This window comes from Saimiri boliviensis, chromosome 14 (genome assembly GCF_048565385.1).
Source record: "Saimiri boliviensis isolate mSaiBol1 chromosome 14, mSaiBol1.pri, whole genome shotgun sequence".
Taxonomy (NCBI): domain Eukaryota; kingdom Metazoa; phylum Chordata; class Mammalia; order Primates; family Cebidae; genus Saimiri; species Saimiri boliviensis.
Window position 1 is genome coordinate 81,588,907 of NC_133462.1, and position 17,362 is coordinate 81,606,268.

Sequence of the window (17,362 nt, forward strand, 5' to 3'; positions counted from 1 at the left end):
CAGAGGAGATCCTCCAGCTAGGTCTGGCCTTGGTATACACTTTAATGTGAAGGAAAAAGAGGGAAAATTGGGCTTCCTGTGCATGGCTGAGGACGGGAAGTCTGCCTACACCAGTGGTTCTCAACCCCAGTGCAATTTAGGAACTTCCTGGAGTTTAGAAAGAAGAAAAAAGAATACAGACGCTCAGGACTCGCCCAAGACCAATTAATCAAGTTAAACGAGATTTATGGGAGGCCATTGTTTTGCACTAACCTCCTGTACTAGGTCCGAGCAGACTAGACCAAACCAGAATGGAGTCACTTGTGCCAAGTGCCATGTAACCAAAATGAACTCTGAAGCAGGCCAGTTTTCCCAAAAAAACAGGAGATTCTAGTCAACCTGAGTCAGTACACTAACGACGTCCAAACTGTTTTTACCCTATAAGGAAAATGACTTTGAAATACGCACCTTAGTTGTTTGTTCTGTTCTTCAGCCTTGTTTTGCCCATAAAGCCAACCTCCTCTGCGCAGCTCATTGGAACACTCTATTTGCTTTATAGAATGATGTTTCCCGATTCTAGATCGCAAATATAAACCAGTTAGTTTTTTTTTTTTTTTAAGACAACAGTTTCGTTCTGTTGCCCAGCCTGGAGTGCAGTGGCATGATCTCAGCTCACTGTAACCTCTGCCTCCTGGGTTCAAGCGATTCTCCTGCCTCAGCCTCCCAAATAGCTGGGACTACAGGCACGCGCCACCATGCCCAGCTAATTTTTTTGTATTTTTAGTAGAGACAGGGTTTCGCCATGTTGGTCAGGCTGGTCTAGAATTCGTGACTTCAAATGATCCTCCCGCCTCGGCCTCCCAAAGTGCTGGGATTACGGGTGTGAGCCACAGCGCGCGGCCGATTAGACCTTTAAAGTAAACGTAATTTTGTCTTCTGGCACTTCCTATTACTGCAGGTGAAACCCAGGCATCAGAGCAAGTGTAAAACTCCCCAGCTGATTCTACTCTGCAAGAATGGTTGAGAACATAGTTGGAGTTATTACCTTGGCATGCCTCTTGGAGGAATGCTTCTAGGACCCAAACCTTCTACAAAAGGGCTGTCCCTGCAGCCTGGGGCAATTTCAGCTCCCAGGTGCGGGGTCCAGGGCAGAACTTGGGTGATGGCGCTCACTGGAAGCAGCAAGAGTTTAATAACGGACGTTCTCACGCACTTATTTCTGCAAAAACCCCACAAAAGCCCAGAACCCAGAACGAAACTTAAGAGACCTCGCAGCCAGCTCTGACTTTCAGGAACTGCCGGGCACAGACACAAACGCCGAGGGCTGAGTGCGCAGGCGCGTTCTGAGGACGCGTGAGACGGCGCATGCGTGGTCTTGAGGGCGGTGCTTCCGGTCGATGCGCCGCTGGGGGCGCGGCCTGCGACACGCGGTGGGCGGGTCCTGAGTTGCGACCCTGGCCGGGTTCTGACCTGGATTGCGACCCCAACTCGGACTGCTACCCTGACCGCGACCCCTACCCCTGCCCACCCACATGGCCCGGCACGTGTTCCTAACGGGGTCCCCAGGTAACCCTGCGGGGATCCCCACCTCTGAGAGGTCGAGGGGGTGGGGGCGCGCGGGCTGGGGGCGACCCCGTGCTGTCGGGGAGGGTCCCCGGCTCCAGGGTTCCGGCCTCTGAAGTTCCTAGTTTAAATGGCGGGCTTGGTAGTCTGAAGCGTTTATACTCCTTCCCGGAAAACGTGACTTAAACGACTAAGAGCCCAAAGGATTAGAACACACTTGTGAAGGGGTCCTAGACCGGCTTCTTGATGAAGGGCTGAAACCGCAGGGGCCAGCGGCAGCGGTAACTCCTTCCTGCAGTGTTGACATTGTGGTCTGCACAAACCGTATTTCAGGAGATCAGCAGCAACTGCGATATGAAGTGGGGATGTTTGATTTCTATTGACAGTCACAGGTACTTCTTTATTGTGGCTCTTTGCTGCATTCATACTGCAAAGAAATGGGAAATTTTCTGTGGAGGATAGCGAAATCGAAGATGTAACACCTTTTTCCCATCTAAGTTCATCCCCCATCCCCATCCCCATCCCCATCTCCATCCCCATGAATTCCCTCCACAGCTGAGGCCACAGGTGGAGAAGCTTTGGTACCTACAGGAGTCCTTCTCAGACGCTCTTGCTTGTTCCTGTCGCTGCCCCCCCACCCCCCGCGATGTCTGTCAGATCCCTCAACCCTGTGGCCTGTGGAGTTCTCATCTGGGAAATAGGATAGCATTGAGGTCAGATGAGAGATGTAGGAGGAGATGCTTTTAAATGAAGGCGCTACCCATGGATCAAGCATTACTAGACGGGTGGGAAGGTGGTGGTCACATCAGATAGGCTAAAAAATAATGATGGGCTAAAGGGCTTCAGCTCCTTTGCAAGGCAAATCTAATTTTGAAGTTTATTGTGGGCTCAGATATCAACGACTGTAACCCTAGATCTAGAATTCTTTTTTACTTTATTTTAATGTGTATGTTTAGCCTTAAGTAGCAAAGGCTACACCTAATATTGCAGACTATCAGGCATTGGAGGGGCATAATACTGGAATTCTATCAGGCATTGGAGGGGGCAAATAGGGAGCAGATGGTGAGGAGGAGGAGGAGTAGGAGGGTGGTTTGAGAAATGCCTGCTATCCACAGTCACTCCTAAGTATTGCAAAGAACTGTTTTCTGAAAGTTGGTTTGTCAATCCTTTATTTGAAACTTGGAATGCAGTTTGATACTCAGCAGGCTGACCCCAAGATATCCGTGTGTTTTATAATGGAGGTGTCTTGATACCCTGATTGTATTGGTGGTGATTCTTGTTTCTGCCTTCTTATCAAAGTATTCTGTAAACTAGTTGAAATACTCAAATAATTCTACAGTGTCCTCAAACCCACCACTTGTTGTTTCTCCTCCACTTCCTCACGTAGTTACAACGTAATTTTCATTAGTCAGTGTTTATAATATTACGGCTATGTAAAGATAATCACCACAGAGCCATGTAGTAACTTTTTTTTTTTTTGAGACAGAGTCTCGCTCTGTGGTCGCAGGCTGGTGTACAGTGGTGTGATCTTGGCTCACTGCAACATCTGCCTTCTGGGTTCAAATGATTCTCCTGCCTCAGCCTCCCAAGTAGCTGGGACTACAGGCGTGTGCCACCACACCCAGCTAATTTTTTTTTTTTTTTTGTAATTTTAATAGAAATAGGATTTTACTGTGTTAGCCAGGATGGTCTTCACCTCCTGACCTGGTGATCTGGTGGCCTTGCACTCCTGAAGTGCTGGGATTACAGGCGTGAGCCACTGCACCCAGCCGTAATCTATCATTTTTCCATTTATTTATTTACTTTAGAGACAGGATCTTGCTCTGTCACCCATGCTGGAGTGTAGTGAAACAATTCTAGCTCACTGCATTCTCAAACTCCTGAGCTTAAGTGATCCTCCCGCTTCAACCTCCTGAATAGCTGGGACTACAAGCACATACCACCATACCCAAGTAATTTTTAAATTTTTTGTAGAGACCTGTCTCTTGCTATGTTGCCCAGGCTAATCTCCAACTTCTGGCCACAAGTGATCTTCCCACCTGGGCCTCCCAAAATACTGGGATTATAAGTGTGAGCCACCTAACCTCTCCTTCTTTTTCTTCTTATTAAGGTAGGGTCTCGCTCTGTCGTCCAGGTTGGAGTGCAGTGGCACAATCTCAGCTCACTGCAACCTCCACCTCCCGGTTCAAACGATCTTCCCACCGCAGCCTCCCTAATAGCTAGTACTACAGGTGTGCACCACCATGCCCTCTAATTTTTCTTTTTTTTTTCCTTTTACACACAACTTTTTTTCCCCATTAGGAGTTATTAACTGATGTTTTTATTTGCCTAGTTTCTTTCTGTCTTCTCAACATGTTCAGACCATCAGGTAATGTCTCCTCTCAAAGAGCTCACTTTTTGTTACATATCCTCTTAGTACCCCTGGCACTTAGCATTTTTTTTCATTTCCAACTGTCTGTACCCATGACTCATCTTGAAGGGCTTTCTCTGGTCCCTGGAGCCCACTTGACCTGCACACAGAGCAGGCCCGAAGAGCCAGGGAATTCCTGTGCCCAGGGAGTAGCTTTCAACCTGTGATTCGTGAAAAGTTAGTTGATAAATTCCCTACTTCCTCACTCCTCAGACAGGACAACCGAGCCCTGACTTGTGCTGTAGGATTCCCCAGTGGGATGAAGCTCCAGCTGCCCCCAGTGGAACTGGCTTGATAGTGCACCTCGTGCTAGTGTCTTTGCCTCCCTTCTGACTTTCTTCCCTACCAGTCCATCATGTTGTCAACTTCCGAAGTTAAACTACCTGCACTTGAACTTTATCTCAGGGTCTGCTTAGGGGAGAACCAGAGCCAAAATAATTCCAGAGCTTTCTGATCTGTTTGTGCCTGGTATAATAGCAAAACACTGGTATACAGGCACAAACGTCATCTCGACGTCTCTGGGTCATTTCTTATCCAGACAGCATTGGAGTAGCAGCTTAACTAATGAAGAAGAAATTAACTGAAAGAAAATTCCTAGAGCTGAAGAAGCCAAAAGGAACTTGGTCCAAATGCTTCCTATTTATTGATGCACTATGTGCTACGCAACATGCAGTCCCCACAGTACACTCTTTGTGAACAGGAATAGTTACCATTGCTCCATTTTATCTTTTTCAAAATATAAACAGCGTTTTTTTTTGTTGTTAGGATAAGAGTAAGACCCATTCAGTATAAGAATTTTAAAAATCAGGAAAGTTTTAAGAAAGCAACAATTACAGAGAATTTCAACTTAATAGAAATAATCTCTGTAAATCTTTGTTCTGTAATCTTGACATTATTTTCTGTAGACACATATGTACTTCGCCATTTGAAAAAAATAATGGAATGGTTTCTGCTATTAAACTGCTTTTTTCATATGTTATCATATATTGTGGTCTATTTTCCATGCTAATAAATACACATAAGCTATATATGTATATGTGTGTATGTGTGTGTATTTTTTTTTTTTTTTTTTTTTTTGAGATGGAGTCTCACTTTGTCACCCAGGCTGGAGTGCCATGGCGTGATTTCGGCCCACTGCAACCTCCGCCTCCTGGGTTTATGCAGTTCTTCTGCCTCAGCCTCTTGAGTAGCTGGGTCTACAGACGCATGCCACCACATCTGGCTAATTTTTTGTATTTTTAGTAGAGACAGGGTTTCACTGTATTAGCCAGGATGGCCTCGATCTCCTGACCTTATGGTCCACCCACCTCAGCCCCTCAAAGTGCTGGGATTATAGGCGTGAGCCAACGTGCCCAGCCAGCAATATATTTTTTAATGGTTGCATGGTATTCCTGTGTATTTATGTGTTATGTACACGGTGCTGTGAGTTAACATTCCCTCACTAATCAACATTTAGGTTGTTTTCAGTGTTTTGCCGTTATAGAAAACATTGCAGTGAATGTCCTGTTGCACATATTTTGTTGACATCTAGTCATGAACTGCAGGGTGCCGTAGTAGGCATATTGAAATTGCCCTTCAGAAAAGGAGTACCAGCTTACACATTCAGCAATGCTATTACTTGCATTAAACAGATTCTTCAGTGACTTTCCTAAAGCAGTTGTTACTGAGGGCCAGGGCTGGATTAGAATTTCAGCATTTTATGTTCTACACAGTTCTCCTACCAGCCACCTGCTCACTGTGGCTCACTATAGCCAGAATCCTCTTGGGTTGCTGTTCATGTTCCAGAAGGCCAGGTGCTATTATTTTAATGTGAAGTGTGAAGATAGATATATTAAATTAGAATAATGGATCATATTTTATGTCAAGGAGGGTTAAAAGAGTGGGTAGTCCTAGAAATAGCATGATTTACAACTCTGTAGTGTCTCAAAATAGCTCACTTGCAGACATGCTAGTTTTCTCTCTCTTCCATAGTTGGGTAGTCATGATGCCACTTACTTAAATCCATATTGGGAACAACGCTTATGTTTTAAAAAGTTCAGTTTCTTCATCTGTAAAATATGCATAAGGATGTAACTGCCTCAGAGGATGGTTGTGAGGGCTTAACCAAGAAAATGCTTCTGAAGTGGGCTAGAACAGTGTCTGGCTCCATGTCAGTGATTAGTATTACTATATTAGGTAGCACCTGTTGGTGCTTGCAAACCCATGAGTTCATCAGAGTAGTCATCTGCTCTTAATGCACTGAACCCATCTGCTCTTAATGCACTGTGGGAATTGCTAGCTGGATGGAAAGGAAAGGTCAAGGTGGGGAGGATGAGAGGGTGGAGGTGCATAGGTTCAAATTAGGGAAGGTGTGGGGGATAAGGTAAAGAAACACTTGGAGACCCTAGAGAAGATGATGTTGGACCTGACAGGCTTGCTGTTATGAACAAGTTTGAAAGTGACCATTAACAGGGATGTTAATGATATTTAATAGAGACGTTTTCAGGAGATACAGCGATGTAAATCCAAGAAGGAGTAAAGGGATTTTCCCACTGTTAAGTGTAGGTCCATTTGTAATCTCTTGAAAGTTGAAATCTTAAATTCCCAGCCCCTGACTCAGGTGTGACCAATGTTACTTCCTGGGCAGAAAGATGAGAACTGTAAACCATTTCGCAGGATGCAAAGGGCACGTGAAAATATCATCAGAAACCACTCAGTTCGTTCTGGGATTGTGTATGTGCAAAATTAATAATGTTTCGCATTTAAAAATAAACCTCAAGGTATCATTCATATTTTTATTATACTTGTTGAATTATGCTTGAAATTAAGCATTTTAACACCTGGAGCAATCAAAATTAAATGGAAGTTACTATTCATAAATCCATTTACAGCCCATTTCTCTACCCACCGTAATTGCTGTCTCAGAGTCAACAAGTGCTGTGTGTGTTCTAGCGAGGGAGTGATTACTAATGAGCTTTTCTTCTTCTTTTTCTTTTATTTTAGGGGTTGGAAAAACAACATTGATCCAGAAAGCCAGTGACGTTTTAAAATCCTCTGGCGTGCCTGTCGATGGATTTTATACAGAAGAAGTCAGACAGGGAGGGAGAAGAATAGGATTCGATGTGGTCACGTTGTCCGGCACCCGGGGGCCTTTATCTAGAGTTGGGTACTGATATTTCATTTCTGTGTTGTTTTATTGTCTAAGCTTCCCTTCCATCTGTGCTTTGGAAGCTTTTCAGCAAGAGCTAAATTCACCAAAAGCAAGTACTCAGTTGGGTTCTTGGATGCCAATCTGCTTTCCCTTTAGGTTGAGAGTTTCTCCCTGGGCACAAGGTTGAGCCAAATGATCTCATCTTTCCTGAAGAATCTTGGGCCTTTAGGGATTTTTCAGAGAAAGGAAACAGAATGAAACCATCGCATGAAAAAAAGTCATATTTTACTTAAAACTTATTCACCAAGTTATAAACTCCGCTCACTTTATAATTCTTAGTCCTGTTTCTAGTGCCACTTTTCAAAGACTGTTGATGCAATAGCTGCTTGGAGCTTATAGCCTTGCCATAACCACAAGGCCCATTATTGGAGGTGTAAGACTTAGGGTAGGTCTGTTCAAAGCAGAGAAAACCTTATCAGCTTTGCAGACCACTGCATTTTGTGTTAGTCATTTTTAAGGTTGACTTAGCATATGTGGAATGCTAGAGGCTCAGTGGAGCAGCTAAATCCCAGAAATCAATACCAGAGTCTTTCAACAAAGAACACAATGTCTTTTCCTTCAGGTTACAGCCTCCACCTGGAAAACGTGAATGCCGAGTTGGCCAGTATGTGGTTGACCTGACTTCTTTTGAGCAGTTGGTGCTCCCTGTTTTGAGGAATGTGAGTATGTGGTTTCGGCTTTTTGAACCCATCTGCTCTTAATGCACTGTGGGAATTGCTAGCCATGGAAACAGAATGCCTTTTGCTTTTAAAGTTCCCAGTTTTGCATTTTACAGTTTAAAAGTCATCCAGTGATTGAGTCTTAATAAGCATAAACAACATCATTTGCTGTCACTCTGAGCTACAAGCCAATTCCTGTAAATTAAGTACACATAAATATTTTATTTCAGAAAGGCTCTTGATGCCCAGGTGCCAACATTCCCAAAGATAGGTCTTTCCTCTATCTTCTCACATTCATGTCTTAACCTGGTTTCACAGCACAACAAACATTTAGGAAGAAAAAATGTCATTATGGAAGCATAATCACCAGTCGTTATCAAATGCCTAGCAAGTACTGTGAGCAGTTAAGACATTATATCATTATATTACCTTTCTCAAAAAAGAAAAAAACAACTTTATTGACATCTTACAACTTCTTCCTTTCTACTTTTAATGCCTTTTATTTCATTCGCTTGCCTAATTGCCCTGGCTAGAACCTCCATTACAACATTGAATAAAAGTAGTGATAGTAGATATCCTTGTCTTATTCCTAATCTCAGGAAGAAAGTATTTAGTCTTTCACCATTATGTATGATGTTAACTGTGTCTTTGTATAGAGTTTATGCAAGTGTATTTTGTTGAGGAGTTCTGCATCTGTATTCACAAAGATATAGTCTGTAGCTTTTCTTGGGATATTGTTGTTTAGTTTTGGTATCAGGTTAATACTGGTCTAATAGAGTGAGTTAGGAAGTGTTTCTGTCTCTTCTAATTTTTGGAAGAGTTTGTGAATGATTGGTATTAATTTTTCTTTGAATGATTGATCGAATTCACTAGAGAAGCCATGTGGGCTAGGTTTTTCTTGGTGAGAAGCTTTTAAATGACCAATTCAATCTCTTCTTATAGGTTTGTTGATTTTGTATGTTTTGTTGAATGAGTTGTGATAATTTGTGCCTTTTAGTAATTTGTCCCTTTCATCTGAAGTATCTAAGTTGCTGGCATACAGTTGTTCATAGATTCACCCATAATGATTTTTATTTTGTAAGATTGGTGGTATTGTCACTTCTTTCATTCTTTATTTTAGTTATTTAAATCTTCTCATTTTTCTTGGTCAGTCTAAACATTTGCCAATGATCTTTTCAAAGAACCAATTTTTGTTTTATTGATTATGTATTCTTTTATGTACCTGTTTATCAAATATTAAGTACTGTGTATACAGTCATGAACAAAGCAGACATGTTTTCTGCTCTCTCAAAACTGTCAGTCTAGTGGGAAAGGTAGACACTAAATAAATTTATACTTGTCATAAATGCTGTGACACAAAAGAGCAGGGTGCTATGAGAGAGAGGGACAGGAAGAACTGACTTGAGAGCAATAGACAAGGAAAGAGTTCTGAGAAGATGACATTTAAATAGAAAGGAAAAGGTGAGAGGGCACTGGAGAGAGAGTTAGTATCGAGGTATTGGTATGTGTCAGGGCGGGGAGGTTTGGGGATAATATTCTAAATGGCAGGAACAGATATGTTAAGACCTCAGAGCCCTGGAGCAGGAGCAGGTGAAGAAGGTGAATTTGGTGGGGTGGGGGCCATGTGATGCAGGGCTCTGTAGACCATGTTAAGGAATATGAGTGTTATTTAATCTTTTATAGACTTACTACTTTGATTTGTGAAAATTAAATGGTACAGACATGTCTCAAAAACTAATTATAAACCATCCAGAGGTTTCCATGGCACCAAGGAGTTCAAGGTCTTTCTAGTGGCAGAGAAGGCCCTGTTATACCTGGCCTTACTGACCTCTGACCTCATCTTGCCATTCTTCAGCCACACTTGTTCAATCACTTCCCATACATGCCAGCCTGACACTCCTTGGCTCTTGCCATTTTCTTTGGTGAGCACACTGTCTTCTAAGATCTTTGCCTCTCTGTTCCTTGGCATTCAGAGCTCAGCTGAAGTATGTAGTGGCAGTTGCCCAAAGGCTACTGAAGATCTTAGCTGTAGCCTGCTGAGGATCGTTCTAATCTCAGAGGGCTGGTAGTATCTTATGATCTGTTTCAGCAGGAGGTTGTGCTTCTTGGAACCCAACAAGTTCTCCTTTTCTTCTTATCACCTATTTCCTCCTCCCACTTCCTTCTTCCCTAATTCCTTCCTCTTGGAACTTTCCCTCAGTTCCTGTGCTGGGGACTCTTGTGGCCGATGTGTTGTGGAGGAGCAGAGAGCATGGTACTTTTCTTTTGAGTTTTCCCATCATGTACATTCCTGTCTACTTAAATGTTCAAAACGCAAGTGAAATACTTGAAATGAAATTCCAGGTGAAGATTCTGGTTTTAGGAACTGACTACGTCAATGCAAAGAATTTTTTACTTAACCTGCTCAGACAGAGTAGACCAAATCCTGGGAGAAGAGTGTGCACAGGTGCTTAGTGTCTAGCTGCAAGATCGTATAAGAGATCATGTGCTGACCAGATCAAAGCATGAATCTGTTTTCTAATTAAAAAATAAATACAGAATTCTCTCAACTTTTTATATTCTGATTACCAAATGCAGACATGCCAATTCCATGTAGAAAAAGTTCCTAGCAGGGGATTTGATATGGTTTGGCTCTGTGTCCCCACCCAAATCTCATCATGAATTAATCCTCATGTGTGGAGGGTGGAACCTGGTGGGAGGAGATTGGATCATGGGGTTGTTTCCCCCTGGCTGTTCTTCTGTTAGTGAGGGAGTTCTCATGTGATCCAGTGGTTTCAAAAGTGGCAGTTTTCCCTGCACTCTCTCTCCTGCCACCACGTGAAGAAGATCCTTGCTTCGCCTTCACCTTCCACCATGATTTTAAGTTTCCTGAGGCGTCCCCAATCATGCAAAACTATGAGTCAATTAAACCTCTTTTATTTATAAATTACCCAGTCTAGGTAGTGTCTTTATAGCAGTATGAAAATGGACTAATACAGGATTCTTACCCAGTCAGGGTCATGGATTTCTTTTCTGGAGCAGAAATTTTTCTCTCAACATATATATTTTACTGGAATGAAAAAATGGAGGAATTGGTCTTTTGTCTTTATTCTAAAAAAAAATATATTCAAATAATTAGGCAGCAAAACTGGAGAGTATAAAGAGATAATTTTTGATACTGGCAAAGAAAACAACCACGTAAACTGGAAGTTTTAGAAACTCTTTATAAAGGGACACAGTGTTAGTTCATAGAGCCTGGGATCTATGAAAACATAATAAGAAATATTTATCATGTGTAAGCAATTTCACTATGTATGAGTAAAAGTTTGAGGTGTGTGTGTCTGTGTTTTAATACTAAAAAAAATTAAGAAAAAAAGTACTTTTCTGATTAGGCCAAGCAGGGCTATGCCTGTTTGCAGGTGGAGAAGTGAGAATATGGGTGGGACCTGTCATAGTGGCCCACACCTGTAATTCCATCTCTTTGGGAGGCTGAGGCAGGTGAATCACTTGAAGCCAGGAGTTCGAGACCAGCCTGGCCAATATGGTGAAACCCAGTATCTACTGAAAAAAAAAAAAAATCAGCTAGGGCTGGTGGCATGTGCCTATAGTCCCAGCTACTCAGGAGGCTGAGGCAGGAGAATCACTTGAACCTGAGAGACAGAAGTTGTAGTGAGCCAAGGTGGCAACATTGCATTCCAGCCTGGGCAACAGAGCAAGACTCCGTCTCAAAAAAAAAAAAAAAAAAAAAAAAAAAGAATGTGGTCAGGAGCTGAAGAGCAACTTGAGGTGAGGGAAAGGCTCAGGAGGCCCAAGCGCAACCCAGGTCTACCTTGCAGAGCTGCTCTGGTTATGTTTCTTTAGGCAGGAATGGAGCCTGGGCATCATGGTTGCTCATGAGAAATAAAGAAAAATAGAACATATGTGGTAAGTGTTCTAGACTCAGGAAGGTTTTTAGAAAGCCTTTAGTGGGGTTGACTATTATTTTTTTTCATTCCATGAGTTAACTCTTTCCTTGTTTGTCAACATTTATTATTTTCTTGAGTATTCAAGTTCTAGATATTCATGGTAAAAAAATTATAAAAAATGTAAAATAAAAAATACAATGTGAATAACTCATAATCTTATCACCAAGTTAGCCAATGTTAACATATTTTGTTTCTGCTCCTTTTGTATACTTAGTTTGTTTATTCAGTCATTCACGATCAGGGAAAATGTTATGTATAGTTTCATAGGCTTGGTGTATGTTTCCCTTAATGTGATTGAGGGACATGGGAATGGTCGCACAACACGAAAATCTTCAAAGCTGGGAGATTTTGAAGGTTTCATCCTATTTCATGATACGAGTTTTCATCTTTGATTTAATTATTACTCCCTCAGTGTTGGGCATTCAGGTTCTGTATTACCATCGTAGGTAACCTTGCAACAAAGCACCCTTTATACATGAGTCTTTTTCTCTAGGCGTGATTGCTTCCTTAGGGAGAGTCTAAAAGGGGAAGTATGAGCTGGCGGGGTGTGAACTTTCGAGGCCTTGTTAGTGCTGTGTTGACTTTGTGCCCCACTGCCAGGGTGTGAGTGTGCTTGTCTTGCTGCACTTTGCCAGCCCTGAGCACTGAACTTATTTTCAATATAAAACACACTGCTTTGCTTTGATTTGCATTTTTCAGTTACTAATGGGGTTCAGTGTTTTTCAGTTGTTCATTAAGTTTTCCTTAATTTAAATTGTTCATCCATCGCTCTTCCCATTTCTTTTCTTTGGGCTTAAATAGATCTTTTATAAAGCAGATAGCCTTTTTATATTATTGATTCTGTTTTTTTCAGTTTATCACTTCACTTTGGTGATTTCTTTCCTTCAACACAGAAAAGTTTGTCCCTATTCCAAATTTATATAAAATTTTACCTATATATTTCTTTTTCTTTATGCTTTTTTTTCTTTTTAACATTTATGTTTTCAATCCATTTGGATTTATCTTGAGTATGATATACAATGAGGTTCCCAGCTGATTTTTTTTCCAGATAGTTAGCCAGTTTACTAAAACTGTTTGTTAAATAACCCATTTATAATTAGTTTTTTATGCTTAATTAATTATATTAAAACTCTATGTGCGTGTGTGTATGTGAAGTGTTACAGCGTTATCTGTTCTCTTCCACTGATCTGTTTGATCCTTGCATTAGTCCCATAGTATTTTAATTACCATGGTAATTGTTTATATTTTTCTTCTGCAAAAATGATCTTATTCAGAAACTGTAGTAATGGTGGCACTAGTAGCAGTAAACTATTATTGAGTGGAAACTAAATGCCAGGCATGAACTCATTTAATCCTCAGAACGCTATCACTATATTCCTATTCTATAGATGAGGAAACTGAGGCATAGAGTAGAAAGTTACTTGCTCAGGGACACACTGATTGTATAAGTGGTAGAGCTGGAGCAAACTATAATCAAGACTTTTACTATCCATTAAAAAAAGTCTTCTGTGGAGTGATTGGAACTATAGCTATTTTAACATAAAGGCTATTTTAATTTTTCAGATAATCTTCATTCTCCACAGCCAAAATCATGTTTCTCTTTCTTCATTAATTTCTTTAAAATTTTTCTTGGTGAGGTTATTCATAGGGCTCTCCTGTTTTCTTGTACTACTAGAGTTAGGATTGTTTTTTCTGTTTTCTAATGATCAAGGCTGATAAGAGATAATGCTGGGCTTTTACATAATGACATTTTTGACAGCTACCCTGAATGCTTTATTAAAATTTGATGCAATGTAAGATTTAACATTTTATTAGTTTTCAAAATATCTCCTACTCACACAGAATGATGACAATAGATTATGATGTTTTCAAGAAAAAGGACATCTACTCAAAGCCTTGTTTTCCAGGTGAACAGTGTCATTTTTTACAAAAATCTGTGGAATGAATAGTAAACTAGAATCAGAACACCCAGTGAAAACCAACATAGTTGAACCTTGTATTTTCCTGTTTTGATTAAAATAAGGCTTTAAAGTGTATTTGTTTTTGAGAGCAGGACCTACTTTTGATTCTGAAATAGACTCTGTTTTGGAAAATCTTAGAAACTTCCTTTGAAGGTGAGAGGATTCCTGTCTAGGGAAAAGTATTTTGTTTTTGTTTTTTTAGACTGTTGATCTGGAAGTGTTCCTTAGTGTTTCAGGCCACTTAGCTTTAGAAAGAATGCAGAAAACCAAGTTCTAGTCAGGATGCATTCTTGAAAGATTGGCAAGCACCTCAGCATTGCTAGAATTTCCTTCATTGCTGTTAGCAACTGTAGCATTTGATTCTTTGTTCTCCTTCAGCTTCTGTTTCTCTACCTCACTTACCACAAGTATGTAATGCAGGATCAGCCAGGGAAATTAAAAGCTATCTGTTGCAAACAGAAAATCAGTTTTTAAATTGTCAGTAAAGACATTCCTGCAGTGAATTGACATAAGAAAATGAATTGAAAATTCGGTATGAAGTTGACTCTGCAGTTCATTTTGCAAGATTTTTCATGGCAAATCTTCATGATTTCTACTGGGCTTTATTATTTCTGATTGCTGGTCTTGGTGAGATTCTGTGGATTTAGATGCTAAGCAGGCTTTTGCCCTGGGTTATGATACCTTCATGCCTTTCTTGCAGCCCACTCTCAAGAAACACAGAGTTGCATGCTCCTTAAGCTGGAGTGGTGTTGAGTTTGTATAAACTGCTGCCTTTTTCCCTTTTCCTCACCCACTTTGTCCCATTTCTAGCACTTTCTTCTCTCTTGTCTCCCATGCATATCAGTCTAAAACTCCATACTCCATTAGGAGAAAGTTCATATGGGGTGAGTTGGTTGTTTTCTTGAATCTGGTACTGAGAAAGTACATAGGGGTGTGTGTGTGTGTGTGTGTGTGTGTGTGTGTGTGTATGTGTGTTTTGTACTGATAATTTTTAAATTTCATTTGGATAAAATTTTACTCTTAGAGAAACTTATGAGAATAGTGCAAGAACACCTGTATACTCTCATTATCCAGAGTCGCCTATGTTTATCATTTCCCTCGTTTGCTTATTCTCCCTCCGTGTGTTGGAGTGTGTGTGAGTGTGCTTATGTGTGTGTGTGTATAAATATATAAGCTGGAAGGGGGTGACCATTTGAGAATATGTTGCAATCATCAAGGTACTTTACTCCTAAATGTTCAATATATTTTTCCTAAAAATAAGGATATGCTTTTACATAATCAATATAGTTATCAAGCTCTGTAAATCTTACATTGAACAAATACTTTAATCTATCATTAGTGTTAAAAATACTTTGATCTATCATTAGTAAACTATCATTAGTATCATCAATTGACTTAATATTCTTTGTAACATTTCTTTTCCTCCAGTTCAACATCCAGTCTAGGGTCAGGTGGTATATTAAGTTATCACATCTTCAGAGCTTCCATTAATCTGGAACATTTCCCCAGTCTCTGCCTTCCAGGACTTTGACATTTGTAAAGAATATAGTTCTAGTTCAATAGAACACTCCTCTTTTGGAGTTTTTCTGATGTTTCCTCATGACCAGAGTCAGCTAGAATACTCCATAAATGATGATGCATCCTTCTCCAGTATCTCATCTGGAGGCATGTGATGCTTAGTGATATTAATTTTGATTACCTGATCAAGGAATTGTCCTATTTCTTCACTGTATAGTTGCTATTTTTTCCCCTTTGGCACTAATGAGCAGTGAGTGGGGAGATACTATGAGACCATGCACATCCTCCTCATCAGATTTCCCCCAGCCAATTCTAATTTTATCTAAACTTTATTGGATCATCTTAAGATATAAATAATTTTCTCTTGAGGCCTTAATTGGCAAGCAAATTTAACTACTCTCTGTTGAAATATTTTCTCTAGTAAGGTGAGCAGTAATTAACAAACATAAAATTACTATACATTGAAACCAAACTAAGAAAAAGCCATAATAGTTGAGTTTTTTCCTACTCTAAGCTGTACTTCTATTTGTATCCAGTTACCTATTTATCCGGTTACCGCCCCATTAGAAAAACAAGCCATCAGCATTTTATTATAGCAAAAACAATCAGTTTTTTCTCCTCTGGGCAGTTTCTAATGAAAAGGATATCAGGTATCAAAGATACCAAACATTTACCAAACATTTAAATATTGATGAAAATTTTTTTAAACTAAGCAAGTGAAATTTTTTTTTTTTAATTTAGTTTTTGTAAACACTGTCAGGTGATAAAGAAATGACAGGAAGGTGGACATATGAGGATACCTGGTCATAGCTCTTCTACTATCTGCACAGGGACGTGCTCCTGGTGAAGGAGAGAGGTCCCTTTGCTCTCCATCATGTCTGCTACTGCAGTGGGCCATTTGCTATCCAGACTCGATGAAATGATTTTGGTAATGTTTTTCTCAGACCCAAAATACGAGTTCTTTTTGAGTAATTTAGAGCAATAGGATTACTCCAAATAAATTGAAGTTTTGTGCCTATGCCTCTGTAGATCCCTAAACACCAGAGTGCCGTTCCTTCTTATTGAAGAGGAAAGCGATTTCTTCATGGTTAGGTCATTTTCCTTGATGCTGTTCTTTATTTCCTAGACGAAAGTGTGTAGGTGTATTGCGCGTAGGGTGTGGAAGAGAGCTTTGAATTCAGGTGATCTCTGGTTTGACTCCAGTTCTGTCACTGTGCTCTCAGTGATTTTTGAGTAAATCTCTTAATGCCTAATTTCATTTCCTCATCTGTAAAACAGATGCTGATACCTGCTATGTGAAGTTGCTGGGAGGACCGAATGTAATGCTTGTAAGGTACCTTGGCCTTGGCCCCTGGCTCCTAGGAGGCGCTCAGCAGAGCAATAGCTGTGATTATGTTCTGGAGGAGTTAATTGAGGTGATGAATGGCAGTATCTTGGGAGGAGCCTCCCATCACAATTTGGTTTGTGTTTGCCAGGGAGCTGAAACACAGAGTGGGGCCAGAGTGGGGTCGTAATCTATCATGGAGTCCCAGGAGCCCAAATGTCCAGGGCAGTCCCAAGTGCTCAGAGCAGGAGGAGGACAAGTAATACTGGGCTCTCCATCCCACTGGACTGACTTTCAGCCAGTAGGTATTGATTCAGTCCCAAGATAGCTTGGAAAACCCCATGGGCACCATTCAAATGCTCTTCAGTCAGGTGACCATGTGAGTAAGCCCGCATGAGTCCTGAGAGGCCGTGTAGGAAAGGATATCCAGGAAAAGCCTCAGAACTAGTCTGTCTGGACACTGATGTGAGGATCTCTGGCATGTCCAGGGGAGCAGCTTCTGCCCAGAGTATGCCTGATTGGGGAAGGGCCGGGCTACGAGGTGCCATCGGGTAGTCTAGACACCATGTCCTGGCTGTGCCCTGGAGACTCACAGTCCACATACCACCAGACAGCAAAGGGATTATGAAACTTGAAGGCTTGGAATAAACACGTAAAATCTGACTGGAGCCCTGCACTTTTAGCTAATAACTTCAGTGGGCGAAGAACTGTGGGCTGACTCAGAGATGGCTGCTGTTATCACCATTTGTTTTTCTGCTTCCCCAGAACGTGTTGCTGTTTGGGGGAAGGGCTGCAGTTTTGCTGCCTAAATTCT

The 17,362-nt window shown here is 41.0% G+C and overlaps 1 protein-coding gene and 1 long non-coding RNA gene across 5 annotated transcripts in view; one reads left to right on the forward strand and one right to left on the reverse strand.

Annotated features, from left to right (window-relative positions):
- The window catches only part of LOC141581090 (uncharacterized), a 60,921-nt gene extending 59,619 nt beyond the window's left edge, over positions 1-1,302 (reverse strand). For all 3 annotated transcript variants that reach the window (XR_012513600.1, XR_012513602.1, XR_012513601.1), the window contains exons 1-2: positions 1,025-1,302; positions 448-555 (exon numbers count right to left, since the gene is read on the reverse strand). This is a non-coding gene — a long non-coding RNA (uncharacterized LOC141581090). The remainder of the gene's footprint in view (positions 1-447; positions 556-1,024) is intronic.
- A 57-nt stretch (positions 1,303-1,359) lies between these two features.
- The window catches only part of NTPCR (nucleoside-triphosphatase, cancer-related), a 29,806-nt gene continuing 13,803 nt past the window's right edge, over positions 1,360-17,362 (forward strand). Inside the window, exons 1-3 of one of the 2 annotated variants that reach the window (XM_039464225.2) lie at positions 1,360-1,545; positions 6,935-7,097; positions 7,705-7,805. In XM_039464225.2, coding sequence (XP_039320159.2) covers positions 1,512-1,545; positions 6,935-7,097; positions 7,705-7,805 — 298 coding nt within the window. In that variant the 5' untranslated portion in view covers positions 1,360-1,511. The remainder of the gene's footprint in view (positions 1,546-6,934; positions 7,098-7,704; positions 7,806-17,362) is intronic. The other variant, XM_003940786.3, reaches the window with a different exon arrangement.